At 54.9% G+C, this 25146-nt stretch overlaps 10 protein-coding genes across 10 annotated transcripts; 3 read left to right on the forward strand and 7 right to left on the reverse strand.

Annotated features, from left to right (window-relative positions):
* Positions 1-1576: 1576 nt before the first annotated feature.
* On the reverse strand, positions 1577-2695 carry TRIREDRAFT_121111 (uncharacterized protein; the record flags this gene model as incomplete). Its single annotated transcript, XM_006963930.1, has 4 exons — positions 2171-2695; positions 2048-2117; positions 1769-1823; positions 1577-1618 (listed from the first exon to the last, which is right to left on the reverse strand). Exons 1-4 carry the CDS (start codon positions 2637-2639, stop codon positions 1577-1579), a joined length of 636 nt encoding a protein of 211 aa, XP_006963992.1. The 5' UTR covers positions 2640-2695.
* Positions 2696-3422: 727 nt separating this feature from the next.
* Positions 3423-5000, reverse strand: TRIREDRAFT_76641 (uncharacterized protein; the record flags this gene model as incomplete). The annotated part of the gene is made up of 1 exon (XM_006963931.1): positions 3423-5000. One exon carries the CDS (start codon positions 4998-5000, stop codon positions 3423-3425), a length of 1578 nt encoding a protein of 525 aa, XP_006963993.1.
* A 1064-nt stretch (positions 5001-6064) lies between these two features.
* TRIREDRAFT_58990 (v-SNARE protein) lies at positions 6065-6799 on the forward strand (the record flags this gene model as incomplete). Its single annotated transcript, XM_006963718.1, has 1 exon — positions 6065-6799. A coding segment is annotated over one exon (735 nt), but the record flags the coding sequence as incomplete, so codon positions are not given.
* A 191-nt stretch (positions 6800-6990) lies between these two features.
* TRIREDRAFT_58613 (uncharacterized protein) lies at positions 6991-7996 on the reverse strand (the record flags this gene model as incomplete). The annotated part of the gene is made up of 3 exons (XM_006963932.1): positions 6991-7572; positions 7727-7797; positions 7867-7996. The coding sequence occupies 3 exons, from the start codon at positions 7994-7996 to the stop codon at positions 6991-6993; spliced, it is 783 nt and encodes a 260-aa protein (XP_006963994.1).
* Positions 7997-9155: 1159 nt separating this feature from the next.
* Positions 9156-10002, forward strand: TRIREDRAFT_31611 (uncharacterized protein; the record flags this gene model as incomplete). The annotated part of the gene is made up of 3 exons (XM_006963493.1): positions 9156-9360; positions 9437-9839; positions 9915-10002. Coding segments are annotated over 3 exons (696 nt in total), but the record flags the coding sequence as incomplete, so codon positions are not given.
* A 2327-nt stretch (positions 10003-12329) lies between these two features.
* TRIREDRAFT_59137 (uncharacterized protein) lies at positions 12330-12842 on the reverse strand (the record flags this gene model as incomplete). The annotated part of the gene is made up of 1 exon (XM_006963933.1): positions 12330-12842. A coding segment is annotated over one exon (513 nt), but the record flags the coding sequence as incomplete, so codon positions are not given.
* A 938-nt stretch (positions 12843-13780) lies between these two features.
* On the reverse strand, positions 13781-15787 carry TRIREDRAFT_76646 (uncharacterized protein). The gene is made up of 2 exons (XM_006963934.1): positions 15168-15787; positions 13781-15090 (listed from the first exon to the last, which is right to left on the reverse strand). The coding sequence occupies exons 1-2, from the start codon at positions 15540-15542 to the stop codon at positions 14221-14223; spliced, it is 1245 nt and encodes a 414-aa protein (XP_006963996.1). The 5' UTR covers positions 15543-15787; the 3' UTR covers positions 13781-14220.
* Positions 15788-17022: 1235 nt separating this feature from the next.
* Positions 17023-17739, reverse strand: TRIREDRAFT_105763 (cell wall protein; the record flags this gene model as incomplete). Its single annotated transcript, XM_006963935.1, has 2 exons — positions 17023-17429; positions 17505-17739. The coding sequence occupies 2 exons, from the start codon at positions 17737-17739 to the stop codon at positions 17023-17025; spliced, it is 642 nt and encodes a 213-aa protein (XP_006963997.1).
* A 1351-nt stretch (positions 17740-19090) lies between these two features.
* TRIREDRAFT_73099 (aaa ATPase) lies at positions 19091-21059 on the reverse strand (the record flags this gene model as incomplete). The annotated part of the gene is made up of 2 exons (XM_006963936.2): positions 19091-19133; positions 19390-21059. The coding sequence occupies 2 exons, from the start codon at positions 21057-21059 to the stop codon at positions 19091-19093; spliced, it is 1713 nt and encodes a 570-aa protein (XP_006963998.1).
* Positions 21060-21637: 578 nt separating this feature from the next.
* TRIREDRAFT_105765 (uncharacterized protein) lies at positions 21638-23068 on the forward strand (the record flags this gene model as incomplete). The annotated part of the gene is made up of 1 exon (XM_006963719.1): positions 21638-23068. A coding segment is annotated over one exon (1431 nt), but the record flags the coding sequence as incomplete, so codon positions are not given.
* Between the last annotated feature and the right edge of the window lie 2078 nt (positions 23069-25146).

Below are 25146 nucleotides of genomic sequence, written 5' to 3' on the forward strand. Positions count from 1 at the left end.
TTGGACGCTCGTCAGGTCACATACTCTCCTAAAGCACGTGATGACGCCTTAGCTATGCACTAAAGTGACATCTCTATCGCACTACGCTCACAGTAAAGCCTCTTCGTGATGCATGCCATAACTCAACGTCTGGCTTCTTCGGCCATTACACCTATTATCAAGCCCTTCCCCTCACTTGGACCACCGACGTTCTAGCCTCACGTTACTAAATCGAGGCGGAAGTCAAACGTCGGGTAAGGTATCAATGCTACAACGTACATTCATTCACCTTCTAATGCCGCCATATGAGAGTCCAACTTGCGGTCCGCAACATGGCCACGAAAATCTTTCGCCACAGGCTTGGACTCACGGGCCTTCATGATGCCCTTTCTATACTGAGCGTAGTCACCCCTTGGGGGAAGTATGCCCATCATTCCGCTGCGCGGTCTTCCTTCTCGATCTCTTTATCGGAACTACTATCTCTTTCCGTGGTGTGAAGTTCAGCAGATCATCGACCCTCTTTGCCAGCCCTGTTTGTAGGTCAGTGAATCTTGTCCCAGGTATGATTGGTCGCGACACCGCACGTACATGATTCTTCAAACTCCTCCAAGGTCTGCCGGTCAGTGATAGACTCGCCTGGAATGCAATGCAGGAAAAGAAGTTCGTCCTTTGAGAATGGGTGAGGAGCATTCAAGGTCTTGGACAGAAACGTAGCATCGAATAGGCATGTGCCAGTCGGCAGCTTTGTTGTATCGATCCAACTGATAGAAACGTCCTTCCGCAGTTTGGCCCACTGGAAAGTATGTTCCATATCACAGAAGACGGATACTAAACAGGTGGGCTCTCTGTTCTCCCACTTAATATGCTCCTCAAAGGCTTCCTTGAGCTCCGATTTGTTCGAGATTCCGCGACTGCTGTCTGCAGCGACGACATCTTTTTTGTCTTTATCTATCTTAGACTGAGACTGCCTATGGGTTACATGCCACAGTATTGGCGGGGGAGAAGGGCATTCGTAGTTGCCCAGGTTGAAGTCGTTGGCCATCGCTTTTGGGTGCTTGTATGAACGCAATAATAGTACGCAACTACTCAGAGAGAAACTGTTGCCAAGAAAAAGCCAAAAGAAGTTGTCATGGATATTTAACGCAGCAACTAAATTCTATGTCCTCAAAGCTTGAACTGGTGCAGACAACATCAACTTATACTCATGTATGTACCCCGCGCTTCGCGATGGGACGAGCTGGCACTGCCACTCCTGCCTAATGCTTTTCTCATGCGGGTGGCCGGCCTTGTTGTCCTGCACCGGGTTTCTTTTACCGTTGGTTGGCTGGCTTCCAGAGATGCCCAACACAGAGCCTCGTCTTATTACGTGTGAGTAGTCCTATAGTGCTGTATACGGGTTTCTGCCTTACCAAGGCATCCTTCACCAGGAAATGAGAAAGTTCTAGATGAGTGCATTTATTAAACCATTAGGCGGGCATCAAAGTGAGATGATTAGAAAATTGCCAAGAGTATCCTATGGCGATCAAGATGTTTGTAAGCTTCTGTTGTCAAAACCTCAGAGCCTCATATCCCGTAAGCAGCATCTGCACAACGTGGTCTATGTTAAGCTGCTGCAGGTCTTGGGCTGCACCGGGCTTGCCTATATTGTGTCCAAGAGCTTGCGTTTTACCCTTGAACTTGATTGTGTAACATAGACTTTCAATGTTGACCTCCATACAGAGGACTTGCAGGCCGCAAACACTGCTTCGATTCTAATACTCCAGCATGAAGAACCTATAAAATCGCTTACTACGCTAGGTAAACGGAGGACAACATGAAAGGACTCTATGGCCAAGTCGAGATGCCTATATTATGCATTATTCAGCTCTGTTTCGAGTTCACTCTCCAGTCTCCAAACCTTGCGTCCCTAATGCCCAGCTCTGGCGACCATGCTAAGATACATGTCCTGATCTTTGTTGTAGGAGCTTTGTTGAATAATAACCCGCACGGCTTGAGTTTCCCTAGGACACTAGATATAGGCTCACAAACCTTTGTGCTTCTTTTACCTACTGGATCAGCGCAGGCTTACTCTGAATCCTGATCGATAAACATTCGGATCGGGTCGTTAAGTCCAAAGAGTGCCATCGTGTGCGCCAGTTCTGTTTGTCCGTCAGCGAAGCTTGTTCCAACTTTGGACTGCAACACCACCTACCGTCTGCCTCAATCTCCTCCAGGCTCCGCGTGCTAACAATAGACACGCAGGAAATGCGATGGAGGACGAGATACTCGTTCTCCGAATATGGATGATAGATATCCAGCATGTCGGCCAGAAGCGTAGCCTCAAACACGGTTGTACCAGCCGGAAGCTTCGCCGTATCAATCTCGCTGATGTAGACGTCGCCCAGGCTGCAATTGAGCTTGTCCACTCGCTTACGGGCCCAGTTACGGGCATGCCTCTCGTCACAAAAGACGGATATAAAAGGGCTGGGCGCTCTCCGCCAGTAGAAGTGGTCCTCAACGATCTCCTTCAGATCGACATCGTCAGAGATTTCGAGAGTGGTGTCTGAAACGTAATCTCCGGTGTCTTCATCCCGAGTTTGCGACCCAGGATAAGTTACTCGGTAGAACCTTTCCGGAAGGTCGTCGCATTCGTAGGCATCTGCATCGAAGAGGCCGGCCATGGCCTATGCCTAGCTATCTCAATGTTGTATCGAGCTTTTGCTGGCACGCGGCTAGGTATGAAGATCAGTGAGACCAAAATCAAGCTGAAAGGATGTGAGATAGGGAGATAATTGGAAACAGAGACTGGAAATCTCTCACAGCCTGCGATAGCATCAAGTTATATCTTGCGCTTCTAGGCGCTGCCACTCCTGCCCGATGCCTCCATGCGGGTGGCCTCCGACCTTTGTTGTAGCACAAGACTTCCTTTGCTGTTGGTTGGCTGTTTCACGGGGATGCCTAACGTAGAGCCTCGCCTTGCCCAGTGTACAAAGTCCTGCGGTACAACACACCAATGGTTTCTGCCCGATCAAGACATCCTTTGGAGGGATGGGACGTTGGACCAGTTCGTGGCCGTGTCTTGGACAGCCCTCAAATGTTTGCTGCAACAATAGGCTTCAATGGGCACAGAGAAGAGTTACTCTCTATCAACTCTCCATTCCTGACCTTCTTTGCAATCGAAGCGGTCAAATGAATATCTTGATAGTCTTCTGTGTCGTGGTATAAATTGTTGTAGCCTTGGACCAATCAGCAACCATGGGTCAGACGATAGTTGAAGCTGTGTGGTAGTACTATACAAAACACTTGACTTTATATTATATGGAGTATATTAACATAGCGAATTAGATCGCCGATATGCAGCTCTGCAAAGTAAAAGATCTATCTGTATGGGTATCGAGCTCTCCCAAGTCTATCATCATTCTGTGTCATCTCACCATAGGTATTAAACGCTCAACTCATTCATATCACTTGGATTCCTCCTTCTTCTGCTTCCGCTCCTGTTTCCTCTCCTGCTTCTGCTCCTGCTTGGCCTTTTTCTCAGCCCTCCACCTGATGCCCTTTGCCATGATGACCATCAGCGGCAAGCAACAGACAATGTAAATAGCACCAAGCATGGTAAACGACCAACCCACCCCGATGGCGTCCATCAGGGGAACAATCGCCGCCGTCGCTCCAGCGCCTACCAGACACCGCGAGAAGTTGTTCGCCGCGCTCGCCGTCCCGGCCTTTCCGGGATGGATGTCGACGAGCAGCGTGTTGGTCGTGTTGTTGAAGCCAATCATGCCCATGCCCATGATGCAGCTCAGGATGCACGGCACCGAGACGTGGACGGCGTAATTCATGGCCCAGCCCCAGCCAATGAGGGCGAGGCCGCTGAGGCAGAGCAGGGGGAGGCCGACCTCGAGACGGACGCGCTCGATGGGGAAGTCGGACAGGTCCTGCTGGCGGCTGCGGTCGAGGGGGATGTCGAGCTTCTGGCAGTATCGCTTGTAGTTCCTGTTGATGGCCGGACCAACAATCAGAGCAGCGAGGACGGAGCCCATGGCCAGCGGCAGGTACATCAAGCCCACTGTGATCTCATCATAGCCATACGAATCCTTGAACAAGGTGGGCATGGCAGCGGAGATGCAGTAGAAGCCTGCAAAGACGAGGCTACTGCTCCCGAGTAGCAGCCCGGTCTCCTTCTCCAGCAGCATGATGAGAGAGCCCAGGATGTTGGGCGGCTTGAACTTGAAGGTGTTTTCCGGCGGGGGAGCCGCGCGGTCCTTGTTCCGGTGAGAGGTGAGCATCTGCCATCCTGACCTGTACAGCGGCGGTGGGTAGATGGAGCCGTCGCCGACGATGTGGCGGCACGTTTCGGGGAGGAACATGAACAGGAGGACGACAGTGACTCCCGCAAAGATGACGAGGAACCAGAAGATGGACCTCCAGCCGAGTTCCTGGGCAAGGACACCGCCGAGGATGGGGCCGATGGCTGGGGCGAGGACGACGGGGACGACGGTGTAGCCGACGTATTGGCCTCGCTCAGCTGAGGTGATGACATCGGCCACGACGGCCATGCACAATGCCACCGTTGTGCTGGATCCGGCAGACTGAAGACATCGAAGGCCGAGAATGGCGCCGTAGTTGGGAGCCAGGGCAAGGCCAATGTTGGCGGCAATGTATATCACGAAGCAGATGATGTAGGCCGGCCGCCTGCCGCCGCTGTCCGCCAGCGACCCGAGGACCATTGGCGTGATGCCCTGGAAGATCATGTAAGTCGTGATGGTGAGGTTGATCTGCGTGCTCGACACGTGGAGCTCTTCGGACAGCTGTGTCAAGGCTGGCAGGTAGATCTGGGCTGACATGGGCGAGAAGAATGCCGTGCAGGCGGCTCCGAGAGCCAGCATTCGCTTCTGCCATGTTGTGTAGATGGAATAGGGGGGAGGGACGGTGGTTTCTTGTGCTGGGAGTTGCTGCTTCTCTGGGTCGGCGAGTTCATTGGAGAGACGGGGGTTGTCCGACTCTGAGGAGGCGGTTGTTGTGTCTTCTGAGGCGCCCATGATGGCGTTGAGCTGAGCTTATACAGACGACGGCGGTATCATGTCCCAAGTCTAGCGAAGAATCTCTGATGTGGATGGGCACAAATGTATGAAGCTCGCAGCTTTTTATAGAGAAAAAGAAAAGATGAAACAAAATCACCAATTCTCAGCGCTCCAGAATAATGAATAATAAGAAAAAGGAGAATCTTCTATGGAGAAAAGAAAAAGCTTGCCATCGGCCAGCGGTCGGCAACTTGCATCCGTGAAGGTGTCGCCGCTCGTCGGTGCCGAGATCGGCAAACCAATCGATTTACCTGTGGGTTGCGTCGCCGTCCCGAATAGGCAATCTGTCACGGCGCATCACCTTGCTTGCAGGCCGATTTTTTGGCGGTGGGAGAGGGAATGTAGGCGGTCAGTATGCGGATGACGTGCATGATGACGGACGAAGCGGCGTTGCGCTCGCGATGCAGCCGACTTTGGTGTTTATGAGGGTAAATGTAAGGTACTATTGCAGGAGCACGCCACGATTCCAATCAGATGGTACCTGGCCTAGGTAGGTGTCTATATAGCTACTATCTTCATGCTTTAGTTATCTATCTCTCGTACCTGATGAAGGCGAACGCAGTGCAAATGCCCGGCAGCATCGTGTGTACATAGTGGTTTCTGCAGAATAAGCACAATCAAATGTCAATTGCATGTCGCCAAGCCGGATGCTTTCCGTCCTCTTTTGCCTCTCCAAATCGGCTGTATCCACGCCTTATCGGCAACTCCACAGCTGCCAATCTCGATCTGCCGAAAAGATAAGGTACCTACTCGGCGCTCGTACTTGTCCTAGTAGAGGTACCTCGTGGCCCGGCGGCATGGAAAAACCGCTAATTCCGGGGCTGTTGCAGCCATGTGGCCACTAAAACAAGCATCACCTTTAACCGTTGTGGATGGAGATCAATGGGCTCAGCTCCTGCACAGGGGCAACAGATCGGTACCAGCAATTCCTCGTTGCGCTGTGTTCAAGATGGTGAGCCTCAACGTCGCGGTCGCGCTATGCCGAAACCCCTGACTAAACAATATGATCGTTGCGTCGATAGAACGTCGCCTACAACACGGTGCTGCGGCAGAGCAAGGCCATCCGCAGTGACCTCGCCAACCTCGAGTCCAAGGCCGCGCCCACGCCCGCCGACATTGGCAGCGTCTCCGTCTCCCTCACCTCCTTTTCCAAGTCGCTCGACGAATACCACAGCCTCGCGCGCCAGGAACTGGTCCCCAAGAAGCAAGAGGAGGCCTACGAGCGAGTCAAGCGCTTCCGCGAGGAGCTGTCCGAGTTCCGCGCCAAGCTCGACGTCGTCAAGCGAGCCCGCGAAGAAGCGCAGCACCACCACAACCGCTCCGAGCTCCTCGGCAGGAGACCGTACAACGCCACGCCGGAGAACCCCTACGCCAGCGCCGCGCCGCCGACGACGGTGACGCACTCGTCGTTCCAGCCCCGGCACACAAGCTCCAACAGCGCCTCGCTGACGACGGGCGCCGGCGACGACCTCCGCGAGGCGCATGCCTTTCGCGAGCAAAACTTCTTCAACAACACCAACCATGCCCTGGACGACTTCATCGCGCGCGGGCAGGCCGTGCTGGGGGACCTGGGCCAGCAGCGCGAGACGCTCAAGAACACGCAGAAGCGGCTGTACGGCATCGCCAACACGCTGGGCGTGAGCGGCGACACGATCCGCATGGTGGAGCGCCGTGCCCGCGAGGACAAGTGGATCTTTGTCGCGGGCGTCATTGTCTTCTTCTTGTTTTGCTGGCTCGTGATTCACTTCCTACGATGAATGCAATTTTGGTAGCGTGCGGAGCGGCGCCTTGGCGTTTTTCAGGTATGGGGATATCAAAGTGTATACATTTCTCTCTCTCGCTCTCTCTGTCTCTCTCTCTCTCTCTGTCTCTCTCGCGCGCGCGCGCTTTGAAAAGCTATCAGAAAGATGTCCTCAAAGTCCCACCCCCGGTTCCGCAGCCATGCTCTTCAACCGTCCTCCTCGCCGTCGATGCAGCTCAGCGCTATCGTGAAGAGGACGTCCTTTGTGGTCTGCACCTCGACAATCTTCGTCTCCGGGAGCACGTGGTTGCTCGTGCTGATCCTGCCGCCCATGCGCGTCTCCCAGTCGGTCACGTCCCACTCGAGCCCCTTGGTCGTGATGCGGCTCGGCTCCTGCAGCGGGATGATGCCCACGTGCTTGCCAAAGACGTCCTCCTCGCCGTCCTCCCGGACCTGGATACGGTGGGTGCCCGTCTTGAGGAGAAAGGTGAGGCTGGAACCGGAGAGGAGGTAGACGCGGCCTTGGGCGTAGGTGGGGTCCGACTGGAAGAGATAGAGGTGGTGAAGCTGGCTGAGGCCTTGGTCGATGCGGCCGCCGATGCCGCCCAGGGCGATGATGTCGGTTCCGGGAGGCTGCGTCTTGCGAATCCAGGTGATGGCCTTGCCAAAGTCGGTCGACTCTTGGTCGGTGTCGTGGATGATTTTGGCGGGGGTATGCTGGGAGGTGTAGAAGTTGTGGACGTGCGGCCTCAGGGAGTCGAGGTCGCCGATGATGACTTGGAGGTTTGACTACAAAGTGTGAGCTGAGGCTGTTTCGTTGTATCGAGAAATAAGTAGTCAGTCTTTGAGAAGACTGAGTACCAGCTTCTAGCTATAAAGGAAATGATTGGTGTGACAGAAGCAATCTCAATGATGTCATTGCGGTAACGAAAGAGAAACTCACGTATTTGCCCTGGAACGAAGAGAGCTCATGAAGACGGTTGGCGCCGCCATCCGCAGCGACACGGAGAGATGCTTGTCCCGAGTTAGCATTGCATGTCACCGCCTATACATCGGGGCGTAGAAGGTATCTCGGGAGCGTACAGTTTCTCCAGAGCTTGCGCAGGTTGCTGCCGTTCTTGAGCGGCTGGTTGAGCACCAGGAGGGCAAAGGGCTGCGGACTTCGCTGGTCCAGCAGGAACCTGTTGGGCTGCCACTCGAATACCGAATCCATCGGGGGCGCTGTATGGTTGATGAGAGCTCGGTGTCGATGGTTGCTGGGTCGATACCGCTCGGCTGGTGAGATTGACGGGCGAAGAGAGAGAGAGAGCAGAGAGAACAGAGACGGAACAGTTGAGGCGATCAACGGCCCTCTCAGCTTGACAAGGCCAGACCAGGGGCGCTGTTTAAGTATGGAAGTGAGAAGGTGAGTTGAGAACGAGGATAGAATGAAAGAAAGAAAACCGGGTTATGCAGATGCAGAGCAGAGCCACTTTAGTAGTTGAACCAAGCTGCCCTTTCGTGGGGGAAATTGTGCGTGCGTCTGAGAGCTGGTTAAATACCTACAGTAGGCGAACTGCGTCCCTTTATTTTGGGTTCAGCTGGGTTGTGCGACGCCAAACTGCAACTTCAGCTCGTAAAAAAAAGATGAAAGGATGCAAATGCCATCAATGCCACTTCAGGTTCAGTCCAAGCTTCACCGAATGGCCCTGCGATCAGCGGCTCAACCCCCTGGACAGCTGATATCAATGCTTTTCTGACGGGGGGGACGTGCATGGTGAATGTGATTGGGCGGGAGGGCTTAGTCAGGGTAGGATTACGGCATGACATGAACTCCTGCATGCGGCTGTTGAGACAGGCACAAAGAGCCCAGCTTCTCTTTGTCTCTACAACAGGACTGATGTTACCTGAGTTGATGAGCTTTGCCTTGATCCTTGAGAGTTTGACTAAGAATCTCTGGAGGCCGCGGTATTGCACGAGCATTCCAGTGCCTCCAAGATGCAGCTCTGGCTTCGTACAGGCAATGAATAGAGAGCCTTTCATGTTCCTTCGCTGATGTAACCGGCCTCTGATTATGTAACACAGCCAACTGAAGCACAGCTGCGTCTTCTCCCGCAATCTCCACTGCGGAAACAACGTCATGGAAGATTCTCGGCTAAATACCGCCCCGTTCCGCAACTCTCTGCTCCGAACGATGATGAGATAAGGCCCGCTGACCAATCTGGCGATTCTGTCATGGATCCGATCCAAGCTTCTTTTTTTTTCCGCGATTACATATCCAACTTGTTTGCGCTGCCATTGATTGCTACTGCTTCCCTTGAACATTGTCATTGTCTTTCTCCCATTGGCTTCTTCTACTGATTTTCACTCGCACATTTAATACAACCCTCACAATGTATCGCGCAGCACTAAGAACAGCCTCACGGCCCGCCGTCGGCTTGCGCACGTCTCTGGTCCAGGCCGTACCCCGGCGATTTGCCTCAACGGCTCCCGCAGACAGGCCGCGGTCATGGAAGAGCTCGGCCGTCCGGTGGGGGTTGGCGATTGCCGGTGTCTACTACTATAACACGAGCTCCGTGTTTGCGGACGAGTCCGAGGGTATGTTGACCCCCCTTGCTAAATCACACGTTGTGTAGGTCTTGTTTATCGAGCAGACCTGCTGACCCGCCGGTAGCCCACGCCCTGCCCGTCGCTGCGCCGTATGCCGACAACGAACTGCCCACCGTCGACGCCCTGATTGAGAAGAAGCGAAAGCAAGCCAGCCCTCCCCAGCCCGTCGAGCCCGCTTCCACAAAGACCGAGGCCGCCCCCAAGACAGAAGCAACCCCGACCAACGACAAGTCAGAAAAGCCTGCGCAGAGCGCCGCCGGCTTCGGCGGCGAATCGGCCGATGCGCTGGAGGAGGAGGCCAGCCAGGAGGGCGCCTTCAACCCGGAGACGGGCGAGATCAACTGGGACTGCCCCTGCCTGGGCGGCATGGCGCATGGGCCCTGCGGAGAGGAGTTCAAGACGGCGTTTAGCTGCTTCGTGTACTCGACCGAGGAGCCCAAGGGCATGGACTGCATTGAAAAGTTCCAGTACGAAAAAAACCACCTCCTCCTATCGATATGAATCCAGGTGAAGGATATTGTGCGTTACTAACAGTGTTCTAGGGGCATGCAAGAGTGCTTCCGAAAGTACCCCGAGATTTACGGCTCCGAGCTGGAAGACGCCGATGCCGAAGCGGATGCGCCGGCCGAGGGCCAGGAGGCGGCGGCCCCGGCCGCCGTCGTGACAGCTCCCGAGCCCTTTCCCGAAGACCGACAAGAGCTTCGAGAGGTCACTGTCAAGGGTGGCCACTCGAATGGCTCAGAGACGGACAACCTTCCTGGAGTTAGGCTGGTGGAGAGCGTAGCCCCAAAGGCGACTGAGGAGGCTGCCGAAAAGAAGGAGCAAAACTAGAGAGGGAAGAAGAGTTCATGAAGAGTAAAAGAGGGCGCTTATAGATGGGTTGGGAAACAAAATTTAGGAGACAGTCGATCTGGGACTGTTTTCAGTGTATTCTAAGAAGCGGGCTCTTGACAAGGAGACCGATGTATTCAAATGGTGTTGAGGGCCTTGCGATAGACGGCCGCGTGTATTCTTACAGGAGGAAATCCATGACATTCAACTTTGCGTTCAACGCCGAGGACATGGCGGTGTGTTGTGCATCCCCTTGGTAACAAACAGTATCTCATACAGTATTGCTCAAAGACTCTACCTACGGTATCAATCCAAACAAACGAATTAGCCACCATTACCGCCGAAGCTTAAGAACCAAACGCCTTGCACCTATCCAATACCCCAGATATCCAATCCTCTAGACTCCCTCAAACCTTTCACGCCGCCACCACCTTGGCCGCGTTCCCATCTTCAATCCTCTTCCCATCTTCAATCCCCTTCCCATCTTCAACCCCCTTTCCATCCCCATTCCGGTGCTCCGCCCCAACGCCCGGCTCATAAAACTTAAGCATCAAATACTGCGGCTCGCCCAACCTCGACCCCTCCGCAACCTGCGTAAACCCCAACGACTTATACAGCTGCAGCCCGAGCGGCGACGAAATGATCCAGATGCCCGTCTTATCCCTGTCAGCGCGCTCCATGCCCCAGCGCGTGAGCATCTTGCCGACGCCGATGCCGCGGTAGTCGCCGTCGACGGAAATCGAGTTGAGCGTCCACATCCGGTGCCGGTTCTGGCCCCGGAAGGCGTCCTTTGAGCTTTCAATCAGCTCCATCACCTCGTCGTTTGCGTCCAGCAGCGCGCTCTTGTCGAGAAAGGGCGGCAGCCTGGCCATTCGCAGCTCTAGATCCCTGGCTCTCTCCTGCTCCTCTTCGCTCTTTCTTCTACTTCTGCTTCTCCTTCTCACACCAACGCCTTCAGTCCCATCCCTATCACGCATACCACTACCACCGTCATTATCATCATCATCATCATCATCATCATCGTCGTCGTCGTCGTCCTTTGCAGGCGCAGACCACTCCGCGCACCCAACGATAATCTCCCCCCTCCCCGGCGCGTCCGTCAGCACCACGAGATAATGCAGGTTCGGATCCGCCAACCCTTTGCGCATGCGCGCCATGTTCCACTCGAGCTGGTCCTGCACCCCGGGCTTGATGCGCAGCCGCTTGGGGAACATGGCCTTGTGCATGGGGCTGTCGAGGAAGGCGGCGACTTCGAGGGCCGCCATGGCGGGGACGTCTTCGTCGCGGGCGGGACGCAGGCGGAGGGAGTGCATGATGCGGGCGAGGCGGGACTTGGACTTGTCGTGGTAGGGGAGCATGTGCTTTTGTATTGATAATGGTAGTAATGTATAAGGGGGTATTGTTTCTTTGTTGTGTAGGAATATGGAAAGGGTGCAGAGAGAGAGAGAGATAGAGAGAGAGAGAGAGATGGGGAGAGTGAGATAAGGTGGCGGGTTGTCATATGGTGTCGTACTTTGTTAGGTTATGTATCTACACCTACTAGGTAGGTAGACAAGGTCGATAAGGGCAGAGGACGGACAGAGCGGCATGCTCGGCTGACGATGTCCTTGGCTCTGTTGGATTGCTGCTAAGCCTTCTTCTTCTTTCGCCTTGGCCGTCCTACCTAGTATTGTAAAGGGTCTATTAGTTGATCGGGATTCTGTTCCTCTCATCGTGGGCATCGTGAGTGAGATAGCGGCTTAGTGGGATGATGACGATGACGTCACAGTGCTCACAGGCATGTGAACGAGCTGTGCGGCCTGCGAGACGCACTGTTAACGGGGGCTGGACTGTGGCTACGTAATGCATCGGACAGGTGTGCGCGGTGCATCTCGAGGGCCGAAAGGACAAGTTATTCTTGGGGTATAATGTCAGATTAGAAGAGAGTCGTTATGTGCGTTGGTTTTTGAGTATGTAGCTGCCACTCGAATTAATGGTGGCCATAATCAGGAGCAGAGAAGACAGAAAAGCGTCAACACCAAAAAGCTCTCCTAACCCAAACGCCCAGAGTCGCGAAAAACAGAACAAAGAAAAACAAGTCATCAGAAAAGACCCATCCCGAACCAGCGACTGTCAAAGTCCCCCCCTTATCGAGACTCGCTCTCCTTGCTCTTGTACAAATAACGTCCGAGCACCGCCTCCACCGCACCGACGGCAGCAAGCACGCCGACGCCCACGCCAACATGCTTCCAGTCCAGCACCCGCCTCTCGTACAGGCCCCAGGCGCGGTAGCCCAGGAACCCGCTGACGCCCACGACGCCCGCCACGTTGGCCAGCGCAATCGCCGTCACGCTGCCGTCGGACAGCTGCGAGAACTGGCGCGTCAGCCACGAGTCGGCCCTCTTGGCCTTGCTGGCGGCCTTCTTCTTGGCCGCGGCGGCCGCCTCCCGCTGCTGCTGCTGCTGCTTGGCCCGCTCGGCGGCTTCCTGCTCGCGCTGGATGCGCTCCGCTTGCGTCTCCGTCTGCACGTCCTGCTCGAGGAAGTCGGGCGGCACGGTGTGCACGCTGGGCATGTCGACGTCGATGAGGGATGCCGTGGAGGAGGATTCGTTGGGGATGATTTCGGGAGGCTGAGGAGCGGCGGCCTGAATTGGATTGCGTGTGTTAGAGCTGCTGTTCACATGCGTTTGTATGCTTTCTACTCTTCTTGTTTCTGGAAAAAAGAAAAATGAGAGGGAGTGCGTACCTCTTCGGGAGACTGCCTGGCACCCTTTGCAGCTGCGTCGGCGTAAGACACTGTTCAGGCGATCAGCAAATCACGATCATCACCTAATTGTGCAAGTCATTGCAAGAACGTACTCTTGGGTATTGTTGAATGGAGAAGGATGATCAAAAGGAGGTAGTTGCGTTGAAGAATTCCGTTGATGGAAAGCCAAGGTGTTGAGGAGAGTAGTTGTTGTTGTTTAGAGCTTCACGATAGAGGAAGAAATGGAAAAGAAAAGCTAAATATCGGAATCGCAACAACTATAAATACCTCCCCTCAAAAACACAAAAAAGCCAATTGCACTCATGGGGAAAAAAAGGTACCTCACCTGCCGTGACGCAAACGCTCTCCGCAAAAGTCACGCCAAAGCTAGAAAATAAGTCGTGTCTTGCAAGAAGCCGTGATGATGACGTATGAGGCTCGAAAAAACCTCGGCTTTGCGCAGGGGCGCTTTTTTGGTGTGTCGTGCCTTGGCAGAAAGCTGGGGGTGGAAAAGCTTCGATTACATCAATGGAGCAGGGGTTAGGATTTATGCATGTTTTAGGACGGCATGAGAGCTAAAAGCAGGGTCTGCTCGACATGACAATGGCAGAGAGGGTCAAACTCGTTGCTGGCATCGAGAGAGGTGGTGATGCTTCCATTTCTTTCGACTGCTCTACTCGCTTTTTCTTCACTTCATCACGAAGCGAGGTTGGTCCTTACGAGCTTTCGCGAGTCGAGTACCTACAATTCCCACCAGTCGCATCTGATACGACACCTCAATTGGACAGTTGTATGATTCAGATGCTTGAACAAAAGAGCTATGTATATCAAATGACTGTCAAAACTCTCTCTCAACCTCGTCGTCAAGGCGAAGTCAGGCCAGAGTTTGAAAAAGCAGGAAAGCAGGTATATGGCAATGACAAAGAAGAAGACAAGATCGAAAACAGGTACAAACAGCAGCTTGTTCAATGACCGCGAGCCAGACATGCAAACGCAATGACACACCAACGCCATGGTCAACGACAACAATCTTCGCTGAAATGCAACAAGTGATTCCAACGCCGTGAATCGGGGTATCATGGTCTCTCTCAACGCGCCTCTCCCACCCACGAGTCCTCGACACCATCACGCCGCTCGCTTTATATCCCAACAGCCCAGAAAATGCTCCGTTCGGTCTTTCGCACAAAGGAAAGGTTCCATCCAACCCACAAGGAAATGCTTCGGCTTCCATCATCTTGGCCATCTATCCAGTGCCAAGGGGGGGGTATCTTCCAAGTCGCTCTTTTCCGTTCCTATGATGCAGGGCTGCGATGCTTCTTGACCCAATGCTGTCTCAGATGCAGCGGCATCTTGCAAAACACCATGGCCTTGTGCTCGTCGCTCAAGACGTTCTCTGATATATGGATCTGCAGGTCTGCGTCCTCGCTTGCGAACTCTTTAAACAAGATATCGACGGCCTCCTCTCTCCACATCCGAGCCCTGCTCGTCTTTGACAGCTCCTCCAGTATCGATTGCAGCCCGGCACTCTGGGTTTCCGAGCGAGTTCGAGCATCGATGGCGGGCCTTGACAGAGCCGAGGAGCCCAACAATGGAGTGGGTGTGCTGATACTGGCATTGGATTCGTCTCGGGACGACAGTCGGCGACGCTTTTCCGGCGAGGTCGGCAGGGCTGACTGTGCGAGAACCGGAACGGCTGTTGACTGAGCGAGGTCGCCGGAAGACTGTCGCCCCATGGGGGAGGGTCTCTTTCGGCTCTGAGGGATCGACTCGTCGGGAGGCGTCAGGGCAGAGCCTTGTCCGGCAGTGAGATTGCGAGGTATTGAGGGTGCTGTCGTTGGTCGTTGCTGGACACCTGCTGCGGACGAAGACGCCGTCGGCGCTTGAGTCAGGGAGCCCTTGTGCGGATGTGGCTGCGGCTGCGGCGGCTGTTGGTTCGGGCCCTCAGAGGGTTCTTGCACCAAGGGTGTCGGCTCCGTCTGCAGATTCAGCACGCCCGTCCCCGGCATCTCCGTCTCGTCGCAAGGCTGGCCGTCCGTCTTTCGGCGTGGCTTCATGATCCTCTTCGGCGCTCCTCCCGACCCAACCACGTCCGGATACAGCACCTCCATGTACTCCTCATGGTCAAAGGGCCGTCCCCTCAGGGCTCGCGACAGAGGCTCTCGCTATGGCAGAAGAAAAATAAGGAAGAAGAAATCAGCAACCCGGCGGCATGCGTGGGCAAGACGCGGCCCCAACTCACTTCGATGTGCGCTCTCCAAGCTTCCTCGGTGGCCGTCACCGTCCTCGTCGCGGGGTTATAGACAAAGTCCGGGTCCTCTCGCAGGCCGCGCCACAGGCGGAAGCGCTTCCGGGCGTTGTCGCTCTTGTTGATCAGGTGGCTCTTGGCCGGGTAGGCGCCGTGGTGCTCCTGCAGGGCCAGCATGGCGCGCTCCCACGCCTCGGCCTTGAAGCTGCTGTTCTCGCGCATGCCCAGCTGGACGCTCTCGCACAGGCTGCGGAAGAAGGTGGCCTCGTAGGCGGGCGTCCAGCTGAAGCGCGGCGCCCGGCGGTCGCGATCGACGCGGCCGGAGCCTTGGGCGTCCTGGGCGGCGAGGTCCAGGTCCTCTTCAGACATGGCGGGCGTGAGGCTGGGGGGGCTGAGGGCCGAGGCGGTCGTTTCGGGATCGGGGTCGGGGTCGGAGGCAGCTGGAGGAGCTAAGGGAAAAAAACAAGAGCTGGAAGAGACAGCTAGCTAGGCTGGACACGGACGGGCCCCCAGCGGCGGCCTGTGAAAGCAGCAGCAGCGGCAGACTCTCAGGCAGCCTTTGGGGAGGCTTCTTGTCGTTGCGTACCTGGGTAATGTTCCCGGCAAGCAAGCAGCAAGCCAGGGAGACGAGCAGGAGACGCAAGGCAGCGGGAGAGACAGGCCAAGCCAGCGCCGACTGGATCGTGACCTGCCGCATACGGGTCGGTGGGGGGGAGACAAGTCGGTCGGGTTCCCTTGGCGGCAGACGCAGAAAAGGGTCACGTGGAGGTCCCTTTTTCGCCGGCTCTGGCCTCCGTCTCCATCGCAGGCGCCACGTACATGTCCAGTAGGATCAAGCAATCAGCTCGCCAAAGAGTCGCACAGGATAGGCGCGGGCGGCGTCTGAAACCGCAGTGCAGAGCTTGCGGCTGCCAGTCATCGTGTGATGATGCGATGCGCTGGACGGGGGGGGGATCATAGGGGGCGACTTTTGGAGGGGGCAATCCATCCATCAATCATGGAATCCTTCAAAGGCAGCCCTTGGGGGCTGTGGGTGCCGTCATTCGCGCTCAGTGCTTTGTTGATCCAGTTGAGTGCTGGGAGGGGCTCCAGTGGTGCTGTTTTTAGGGGCTCTCCAGCGGGATGCAGCTGCATGTACCCGGGCAGTAGGTACTTGGCACCTATAAGGGCCTGCGCCGGCTGCATGTGCGCTGTTGCGGGCTCTGGCTGATACGTCGACATCACGACCTCGAGCTGCAACGGCCGCAGCTAATTGATGACCTCGGGACCTCCCTACCTAAGGTAAGGTAAGGTAGCATGTAGACACCGCCAGTCTGGCTGGACCCTGTCACTGCAAGGTACCGGCTTTATTCAAGCTGCACTGTTAGGTGAGTTCCATTACAATCAATGGCCCGTCTATCCCTGTAGCACGATTCGTTGGCCGTTGTTGGCAAGCGAGGAGCAAGCTGGCTTTGTGTGTTCAATTTGCCGCCGCCGTTTTTTTTTTTTTTTTTTTTTTTGTTTTCCTGCAGCGCGGCTTGCAGCTGCGAAGATGCTTGTATGTACATGCATACCTCACACATACAGATACACGTCATGACGCGGACAAGGGGGCAGCCCTCAGGATCCGGAATCTCATTTGCCATCTGTACGGAGATTTACCGCCGACTGGATGTGAATCTGCATCTGCATTCCCATGTCATCCACTCGGCTGATGTAAGCGCAAGGTACAATGTAATACAATTCGACACCCCAGGAATTTGACAACACCAGACAAACATGACTTCTTTCATCTCTCGGCAACAGTCAATCATCCCCCTCATACATCCCACTCAGCAGCAGTATCTTTGAAAAAAAACTCGCACGCCATCTACAGCATCGCAACGGTGCCGGCAACGAGCAGCGCGGCGGCCACCATGGGCCCGGCAGCTCCAGCAGCCGCAGCCGTCGACGGCGCCGCAGTGGCCGTGGTCGAGGTCGAGGTCGAGGTCGAAGCAGCCTGCTCGGACGAAGCGGCAGTCGGGCTTGCACTGCCAGTCGCCTCGACGAGTTCGGTAACCTGATCCGACGTCCACTTCTTCTCGGGGATCGCAGTCTCGGACGCCTCAGGAGAGGTCTCGGAAGCCGCAGCAGAAGCCGCAGCAGATGGGGCCTTGGAAGACGGCACCAGAGTCGTCTTTGGCACGGCCGGGGCAGAGGTCGAGGGGGCGGAAGGACGAGCCGTAAGCTTGGGGTTTGCGGCGGCGCAGAAATTAATCACAGCAGGGACAACGTTTTCTGTACCATGGTGTGTCAGGCTTACATGATGTAGTGAACGTCCAAAGGGCCATCATCTTCAAACGGGAGTCTTACTGAGTGTCTCTGCCTGACCGCATTCCTTGAGCATGCATTCAGTTGCTGGCTGAAGGAGGGTCTGGTAGGTCTCCTGGTCCGCACAGATACAGGCTGTATCGTCAAGCTTGCACTTGGCCGTCTTCAAGCTTTCGTTGGCACAGTCGACAGCGCACTTGGGCAGCACGTCCGACAGAGTCTTTGCGGCGACGGCGACGGCCATTGAGGCGGCGAAGAAGAGGGAGGCGGTCTTCATCTTGGTTTGGCGTCTGGTGAGGTACCTCGGAAGATGACTTTTTGAAATTTTGGGTGATATAATACAGTGATTTACCTATGGTCCAGCGATACGGAGAGACGAAGCAGTCGAACACGCAGGATAGGGAGGTGCTTCATAAATGCAATTTTTTTTGGATTCCCGCACCAAGCCGCTCAGACCAGCGAGTCGGAACCTTTTGGCTTTCAATTTCCGAGTTTTTTCTCGACTGTCTGTCTCAAGCTTGGACGATAAGTTTGTATTCATGAACGATTGTTCGACCAACAGACGGTGTTATAATAGTGTCGTGGGTCGAACGCACGGATTCCCCCAGCCCAAAAGCGCCCCCCCCGAGAAGCGATTCCACCACGCGGGCAAATGTGCACCCTCGATGTGAGCTTTTGTTGGATTTTTGGCAGCGGATGGAATATTCATATATAGCTTCTTGCTAACGATTTGTCGAGCTTGGCGGCATGATTATGCCTGATACCTCTGAGGAAGTGGAGGTTCCAAGACGGTAATTCCATACATGTATACCATCATGAGCTAAGATCGGAGCATTGGACGCTATCTCAGGCATGGAGCCGCTGTGGCTCTGGCACTTGCCATATCTATATATATCTCTGCTGCCGTAGGGGCCTAATCAAAGTAGATTTATTCTCTTGCGTCTGAGAAGACAACTTACCCCAGATATGCTGACGAATAGAAACAGACACAAAATGACACTGTTTAAGCAAATCTGAGAGGACATTGATAAATCCAAGGATTACGGAGACAAAATGACTGTGACCGTACTCAACGTCGCCGTCTGTTTCATAGTAATACCACACTCGATAGAGGCCGCTCACTTTTGGGAGCACATCGCCTCAGAGATGAGAGATACTGAGAGACAACCATGGTGTTGGAGTTTTACTTTATTCGTACAAAGGTCTCGATTTATGTACGAGTCTCATAGTTTTCTTTCTATGAGTGGTCTTATTCAGTTGGTATTATTCCTGGACGTTTGAAAGTCATCCTATCCAGTGGGTATTGCTAAATGCTAAACTCCTGAATCCAACAGGCCAACTGGCAAGGCAACCACAACGCCTTGCACGGAAGCCAAACCGGAAAAACAGAAGAAAGGAAAAAAAAGAAGGGAAGAAGGGGGGGGGGTTGGTGGTTAAGAAAGTCAGAGATCCGTGAAGCCGCCAGACTTCGTCAACCAATAGAGCAATGATGACTCTCCCCAACTGAAGCGAGGGCGGCGACGAAGCGTTCCAGCATGGCGGGTGAAGCCTCATTATCGGCAGAGCAGCGGCCCCCTGGTGGTCGCTTTCAGATTGAGGTGCTCATGTGTCGATATCCTCGGAACTGTTTAAGCCGTGTTGGAAGCGAGAGTCGCCTTGTCCCAGACCTCGCTGCACATTGTTTGCCAGTTCAAATTGGTCGCCATCAATCTGCTCGTGCGTCTTTCAGCCTTTCTCGTCTTCGCCAGCTGTACTTGACTCAAGCTGTGAAGCCGAAAACTCCCGTACTGCTTTGAACAGTCCATCGCCGAACCTCGCCTGTAAAAATTCCTGCACATCTTCGTTTCCTCCCGTCGTGAACAATCCGCTCGCGCTGCCCTCAATCTTAAGACCCTCTAGGCTCGTCGCTCGGGATAACGCGACATACACCTGGCCTTCCTCAAAGGCATTAGAAAGGTCAACAACGACACGATCCAGCGTCATGCCCTGGCTTCGATGGACGCTCATCGCCCAGCCCGGCATAAGCGGTATCTGCGTCCGATGCAGCAATGAATACGGCTCCTTATCGCCGACTGAATTGACAACACAGGTCGGGTAGATGACGCGCTTCTGGCCGTTGTGAAAGTGTACTTTCGGCCACAACGTTGGGTGATGCTGATGCTGTATCATGAAGCTCTCTATCTGCCTTTCTCTGAATTCGGCATATTCTCCGGTGATGCGCTGGTGAGGAGGAATGGAGTCGGCCTTTTTCCCCTTGGCTGCGATTGGAAGGCTCTTGGAATTGAAGTCTTCGTACCCGCAAACGATGCCCTGACTTCCATTGACCAAGCCCCCCCTGATATCGAGATTGACCTGCAGAATCACTAGCATACCGGGACGCAGCCTAACGCGTCGATCCAGACGGTTGTCTTTGCAAGCCACCAGTGTTTCATCGTGAAAACGCTCGTAATATTGCGATAGTTGCTTGTGCTTTTCTTGACGAGCGATGAAGCCGTCCAGAGCGTGGTATTCCCATATTGGAGTGTTGAGCTTATCAAAATTCACTTGGTTCACCCGGGCAACCTCTTTTCTCGTGCAGAGGAGCTTCGTGGCCTTGTGCACCTTGCACGGATGTTCCATGAGGGTGTGCATCTCCTGAGGCGAGAAAGAGATCCCCAGACGGCACTTCTGCAGCATCCTGATGAAGTGCTCGTCCTTTTGGCGATGGATCTCCTTCAGGTTCACGTGAGCAAACTTTGCCTCCTCCCAAGCCTTGCTCTTGAACGCCCACTTGTCCGTCTCCGGGAATGGACCGTGGTTCTCTTCGCAGTTGAACTCGGCTCCGTCTTTGTCGGCAATCAACTCTTTCCCGCACTGCATGCAAAAGTCGAATGGCTTGACGGGGGGTAGTTGACAAAAGTCGCCCGTAACAATGACCTGCACGCCGCCAAAGGCATCAATGCTCGACATTGCCTCCCAGTCATCTCTCTCAGTCCGGTACTCTTTCCAGCAAAGCACCGCCTTCATGCAGTTGTTGATGCGCTCCAGGTGGTGGTTTTCCACCATGCTGATCTCGTCAATGATGAGCACCTCTGTGGTCCTCAAGCGCCTCATGATGTGCGTACGGAAGCCCTTGGAGATGAGCTTGTCCATGGCGAACTTGTGGTAGTCCGGCGTCCAGCCCATGTACGACCACGTCGACATGCCGTCGACCTGAAGCGCTGCGCGGCCAGTCGGCGCAACGACATGGACAATCTTGCCCATGTCACGCAGCATCTTCACCGCGGCTTTCAGGATGGTGGATTTCCCGCAGCCTGCCGAGCCGGTAAAGAAGACATTTCGTCCGGAGACGATGAGGTGCAGCAGGTCGAGTTGCTCCTTGCACAACGGCGGCCCAGTGCTCGATGGAGTTGTTGATGCTCTGGCGATGTTGACATGCGAGATTCCAAGGATGGGTTCATCAGGCTCTGGGGTCGATTCTTGGCTGTCGGGGATCTCCTCCTCCTCCTCCTCCTCCTCTTCCTCTTCATCGCTCACATCGATTAGGATAAAGTCTTCTGCCTCATCGTCGTCGTCAATGGCTATATCATCAACCCTCCCTGCGAGGGACGAATTCATGGTGCCTCGGTAAACATTGTGTCTGACTGCTGTTGGAGTTTTGAATAGAATAGAATCAATCGGTGAGTCGGCAGAACGAGTGCATTCATCTTGATTGTAGGCAAGATTATGTAAGCATTATCAGAGGCAGAGAGCATGAGATTGAGTTTGTGCAACAACTCAACGACTACGTGAGAAGGCGAGTCTGAGTCTGTTCGTTAGGAAAGAAAGAAGAGTTATCAAAACAGAGCAACTACGGTAGGAGCCGTGATGCTCATCTCTTCAAGGATTCTCAACAAATATATTGTATGAATCGGTGGTAAGATAGGACGGTTCAGCTCCATCCAAAGCTGACGACCTTCCCTACAAGAGCCAACATCCTCTACGACTGTAACCTATAAACGGTCTCGAGACTGTTGGTTCACCCATTCCAGCCTCATGCACGTAAAGCATCAAGCTCCAACATCACCCAGACCTGAACAACATCTGATGACTCAAAACAATGACAGCCTCACTCATCAAATAATCTCCCCTCCCTCTCGTCGTCTTCCCCGTCGCTCCCAATCCTCGCCATCCACCCACCCAACCACTCACCCAAAATGTCCATCCCCTCCATCCTCATCGACCTCATCTGGGGCAACGACGACGAAACCCAAGTCTTCGCCCACGCCCACGACACAGCAAACAACTCCCCTTCCCTCCTCACCTTCCGCCTCACCCAAGACACTACTACCCAGCAGCCACAGAGCCTTGCAAACCGCATCGTGTCTCGCTTCCACGACCTCCCCGTCTCCTCCAGCAGCGCAACGTTTCCCGACCGCGCGTCCATGCGCAAAGCACTTGGAGCTGCTATCCAACGAGCATGGCCTAGTTGTGCTCACGCTGCTGCGGCACCGGATGCTGTTGTTGACCTGTTTGATGACGACGACGACGACGAGCGTGATGAGCAAGGAGGAGCCGAAGGTGTGAATATCCAATGGCTTGTACGATATGAGAGCACGCTGTATCAGGAGTTTCTCGACGCGCTGCTCCCCGTCGACGACTTCTTCTTCCGAGACAACATGCACTCTTCGTCCAGAGAAGCCATCAAGCTCATCGACATCAAAGACATTGTCCTCATCCACCCTCTCCCGGGAAGAGGAACCTCAGCTCTAGTCCACATCCCATCCAACCCAAACGCCCTCTACGCCATGAAATCCATCGCCTTCACAGACCTCCTCAACTCCCGCGAAGAATTCACCTACAACCGCGACTCCTTCTACCACTCCATCAAACTCATCTCCCACACCATCCCTCCCCATCCAAACATCCAGCCCCCTCCCCGCATCCTCATCACGTCGACAACCCACCATAACAAAGTGCTCCTCTTACGGGGGACCCTCTACCCATACATGAACCAAGGCACCCTCGACACCCAAATCACAACCGCCCAAGAAGCCCACAACCAGCCACGCATCAGTCTGCAAAGCAAAGCCCGCTGGTGTCTCCAAATGTGCCAAGCACTCCTCCACACGCACCGCACAGCAAAGACGTTCCACATGGACATCAAGCCCGCAAACTTCCTCGTCAACGACCACGGAAACCTCGTCCTCATCGACTGGGAACAAAGCGGCGCGCCGTGGTATACCCTCGCTCCCGAAGCAAACGGCGAATGGGACGTGGCTCGAGTGAGCGATGATGATGATGATGATGATGGCAACGACGACGACGACGCATCGCAGCTGGTATACTCAAGGTATCAAGGCCCGGAGCGAGTTAACCTCCCGAGGGGCAGACCGGCTTGGAACGTCTTTCCTGAATGGAGCGAGAAATGGCCAATGGCTGCAGAGGCTGCAGAGGTGTTTAGCTTGGGGCGGACAATGTGGATGCTGTTGCAGCAGGTTCCGCAGGAGGATATTGAGCTTCTCAGCCCCGATGAGCTTCATGTCTGCTGGAGTGAAGTTGCAGCTGATATTCCCGATGCTTGGAAAGCCGTCGTCATGCAGTGTATGGAGAAAGACCCTCTGGCTCGAATCAAACTCACCGATCTCGTAAGTTTCTGGGAAGAGCATCAAAATATTGTATACTAATCAAATGCTTGTTGAGACGCACCTACTAGATATACATACATTACATATGAAGCTGTTTCATTGACTCATTAATTGGATTTACAAAACACCCCGTATGCCCCTTTTTTTTCCAACCACTCATGGCCGACCGCCGACTCTGATGACACCCGCCGCGATCAGTTTCTGAATCTTGGACCGCACGCTCGGGTTCTTCATGTGCTCCTGGAGCGCCATGGGGTCTGACTGCGCTTGCTGCAGAATGGCCTGCATGACGGGATCTTGCATGATGCCCATGATCTGGCCGTGATTTGTTAGCCAAGGCTCGTTTGGTCGCTATATCAAGGAGGACAAAAGGGCATGTATATATCTATCTTACCTCTGGATCTTGCATCAGCCGCTGCCTCGTCTGCTCCTCCGTCTCGTTCTCCCGGGCTGAGTACATGGCCGCAAAGGCCTTCTGCTGCTGCTGCTCAATCTCACGAGCGTTGGCGCCCTTGTGGTGCTCCGCGTCCACCTTCATGGCCTCGTCGCATGTGTCCACGCAGTCGGAGTACTTGCGCATGCCAAAGTAAGCCTGCGCCTTTCGGATGTAGGCCCGGATGAAGGTCGGGTCCTTCTTGATGGCCATGTTGCAGTCGTCCAGGGCGCTGGGGAACTCGAACAGCTTGACGAACGCGGCAGCACGGTTGCTGTATCCCCTGGGGTCATCGGGCGCTCGCTTGATCATCTCGGTGTAGGCGGCCACGGCGCCGGGGAAGTCCATCTCCTTGAACTTCTTGTTACCCTCCTCACGGGCCTCCTCGGCCTTGACGGGGTCGATGTATGCCTTCTTGGCCGCCTCGGCCTTGGCTCGCTCGGCGGCGCGGAGCTTGTTGAGGACCTCGGGAGTTCGGTGCTCGGTCAGGGACTTGTTGTAGTTTTCGACGGCCAGCGCCAGGTCGCCCTTCTTCTCGTACGCAGTACCGATACGGGCGTAGCTCTTGGCGATGAGCTTGAAGTCGGCGTAGATCTGTCGGCCCTCGTCAATGGCCTTCTGGCAGGTCTCGATACACTTGTCGTAGTCGCCCTTCTCGAAGTAGGCCGCGCCGAGGTTGTTCAGGTAGGTGATGTCCTGGTAAATCTCCCAGGCCTTGCTGTAGTGCTCAATGGCGGCGTCAAAGTTGCGCTTCTTGTAGTTCTCGGTGCCGAGCGCCTTCTCCTTGTCGGCCTCTTCCTTCTTCTTCTTCTTTTCCAGCGCCTCTTCGTCGAGCGGCTCGGGTTCGGGCGTGGGCTCCTTCTTGGGCTCGGGCTGCTTCTTGGGAGCGTCAGGCATGGGTGTATCTTCGGACACATTGTAGGTCTGGGCGCCCTCAGGGGGGCTGTCCCGCATCTCCATGTCGACGCCCATGAGGACGCCCAGCACCTGGATCATCCTGGGGTCGCTAAAGAGGTCTTGGGAGTTGAGGGGGTTCTGCTGGATCTGCTGCAGCTTGGCCATGAAGGCGGGGTCGGCCAGGAAGGAGCTCGTCTTGGGGTTGGAGGCAAGTTTCTGGATCAGCTGGGGGTCCTTGAACATCTTGCCAATGCCACCAGTCGGGTCGAGTCCGCCGCCTGCGGAAGTTGTACGTCAGTATATATGCAAAGGGGATAGTTGGGGGGATTTAGCTTGTGCTATGGGTATGTAGAACATACCAGCTTCCTGCTGCATGGCCTTCTCAACAGAGGCCAGGCCGCTCTTGAGCTGCGCATTGTCGGGGTCGTGCTTGAGACCGGTCTCGTAGGCATCGTTTGCGCCGAGCAAGTCTCCCTTGCCGTGGAGGGCGGCGGCTTTGCGGCCCCAGCCCTTGCCCCAGTCCGGCTTGAGCTCGGTGGTCTTCTCGGCGTCCTTGAGGGCGTTGTCCCAGTCCTTCTTGGAGGCGTAGGCGGCGGATCGGTTGGAGTAGAGGATGTGGTTGTCGGGCTGCAGGGCGATGGCCTGGGTGAACTTGTCACTGATGGGGGAGGAAGAGAGAGAGAGTGTGTCAGCTTCTGTGGCTTTGTTCTGTTGGCTCTGTTGGAGGGGGTGTTTGAGGACTGGACGG

This window comes from Trichoderma reesei, assembly GCF_000167675.1.
Source record: "Trichoderma reesei QM6a unplaced genomic scaffold TRIREscaffold_5, whole genome shotgun sequence".
Classification (NCBI taxonomy): domain Eukaryota; kingdom Fungi; phylum Ascomycota; class Sordariomycetes; order Hypocreales; family Hypocreaceae; genus Trichoderma; species Trichoderma reesei.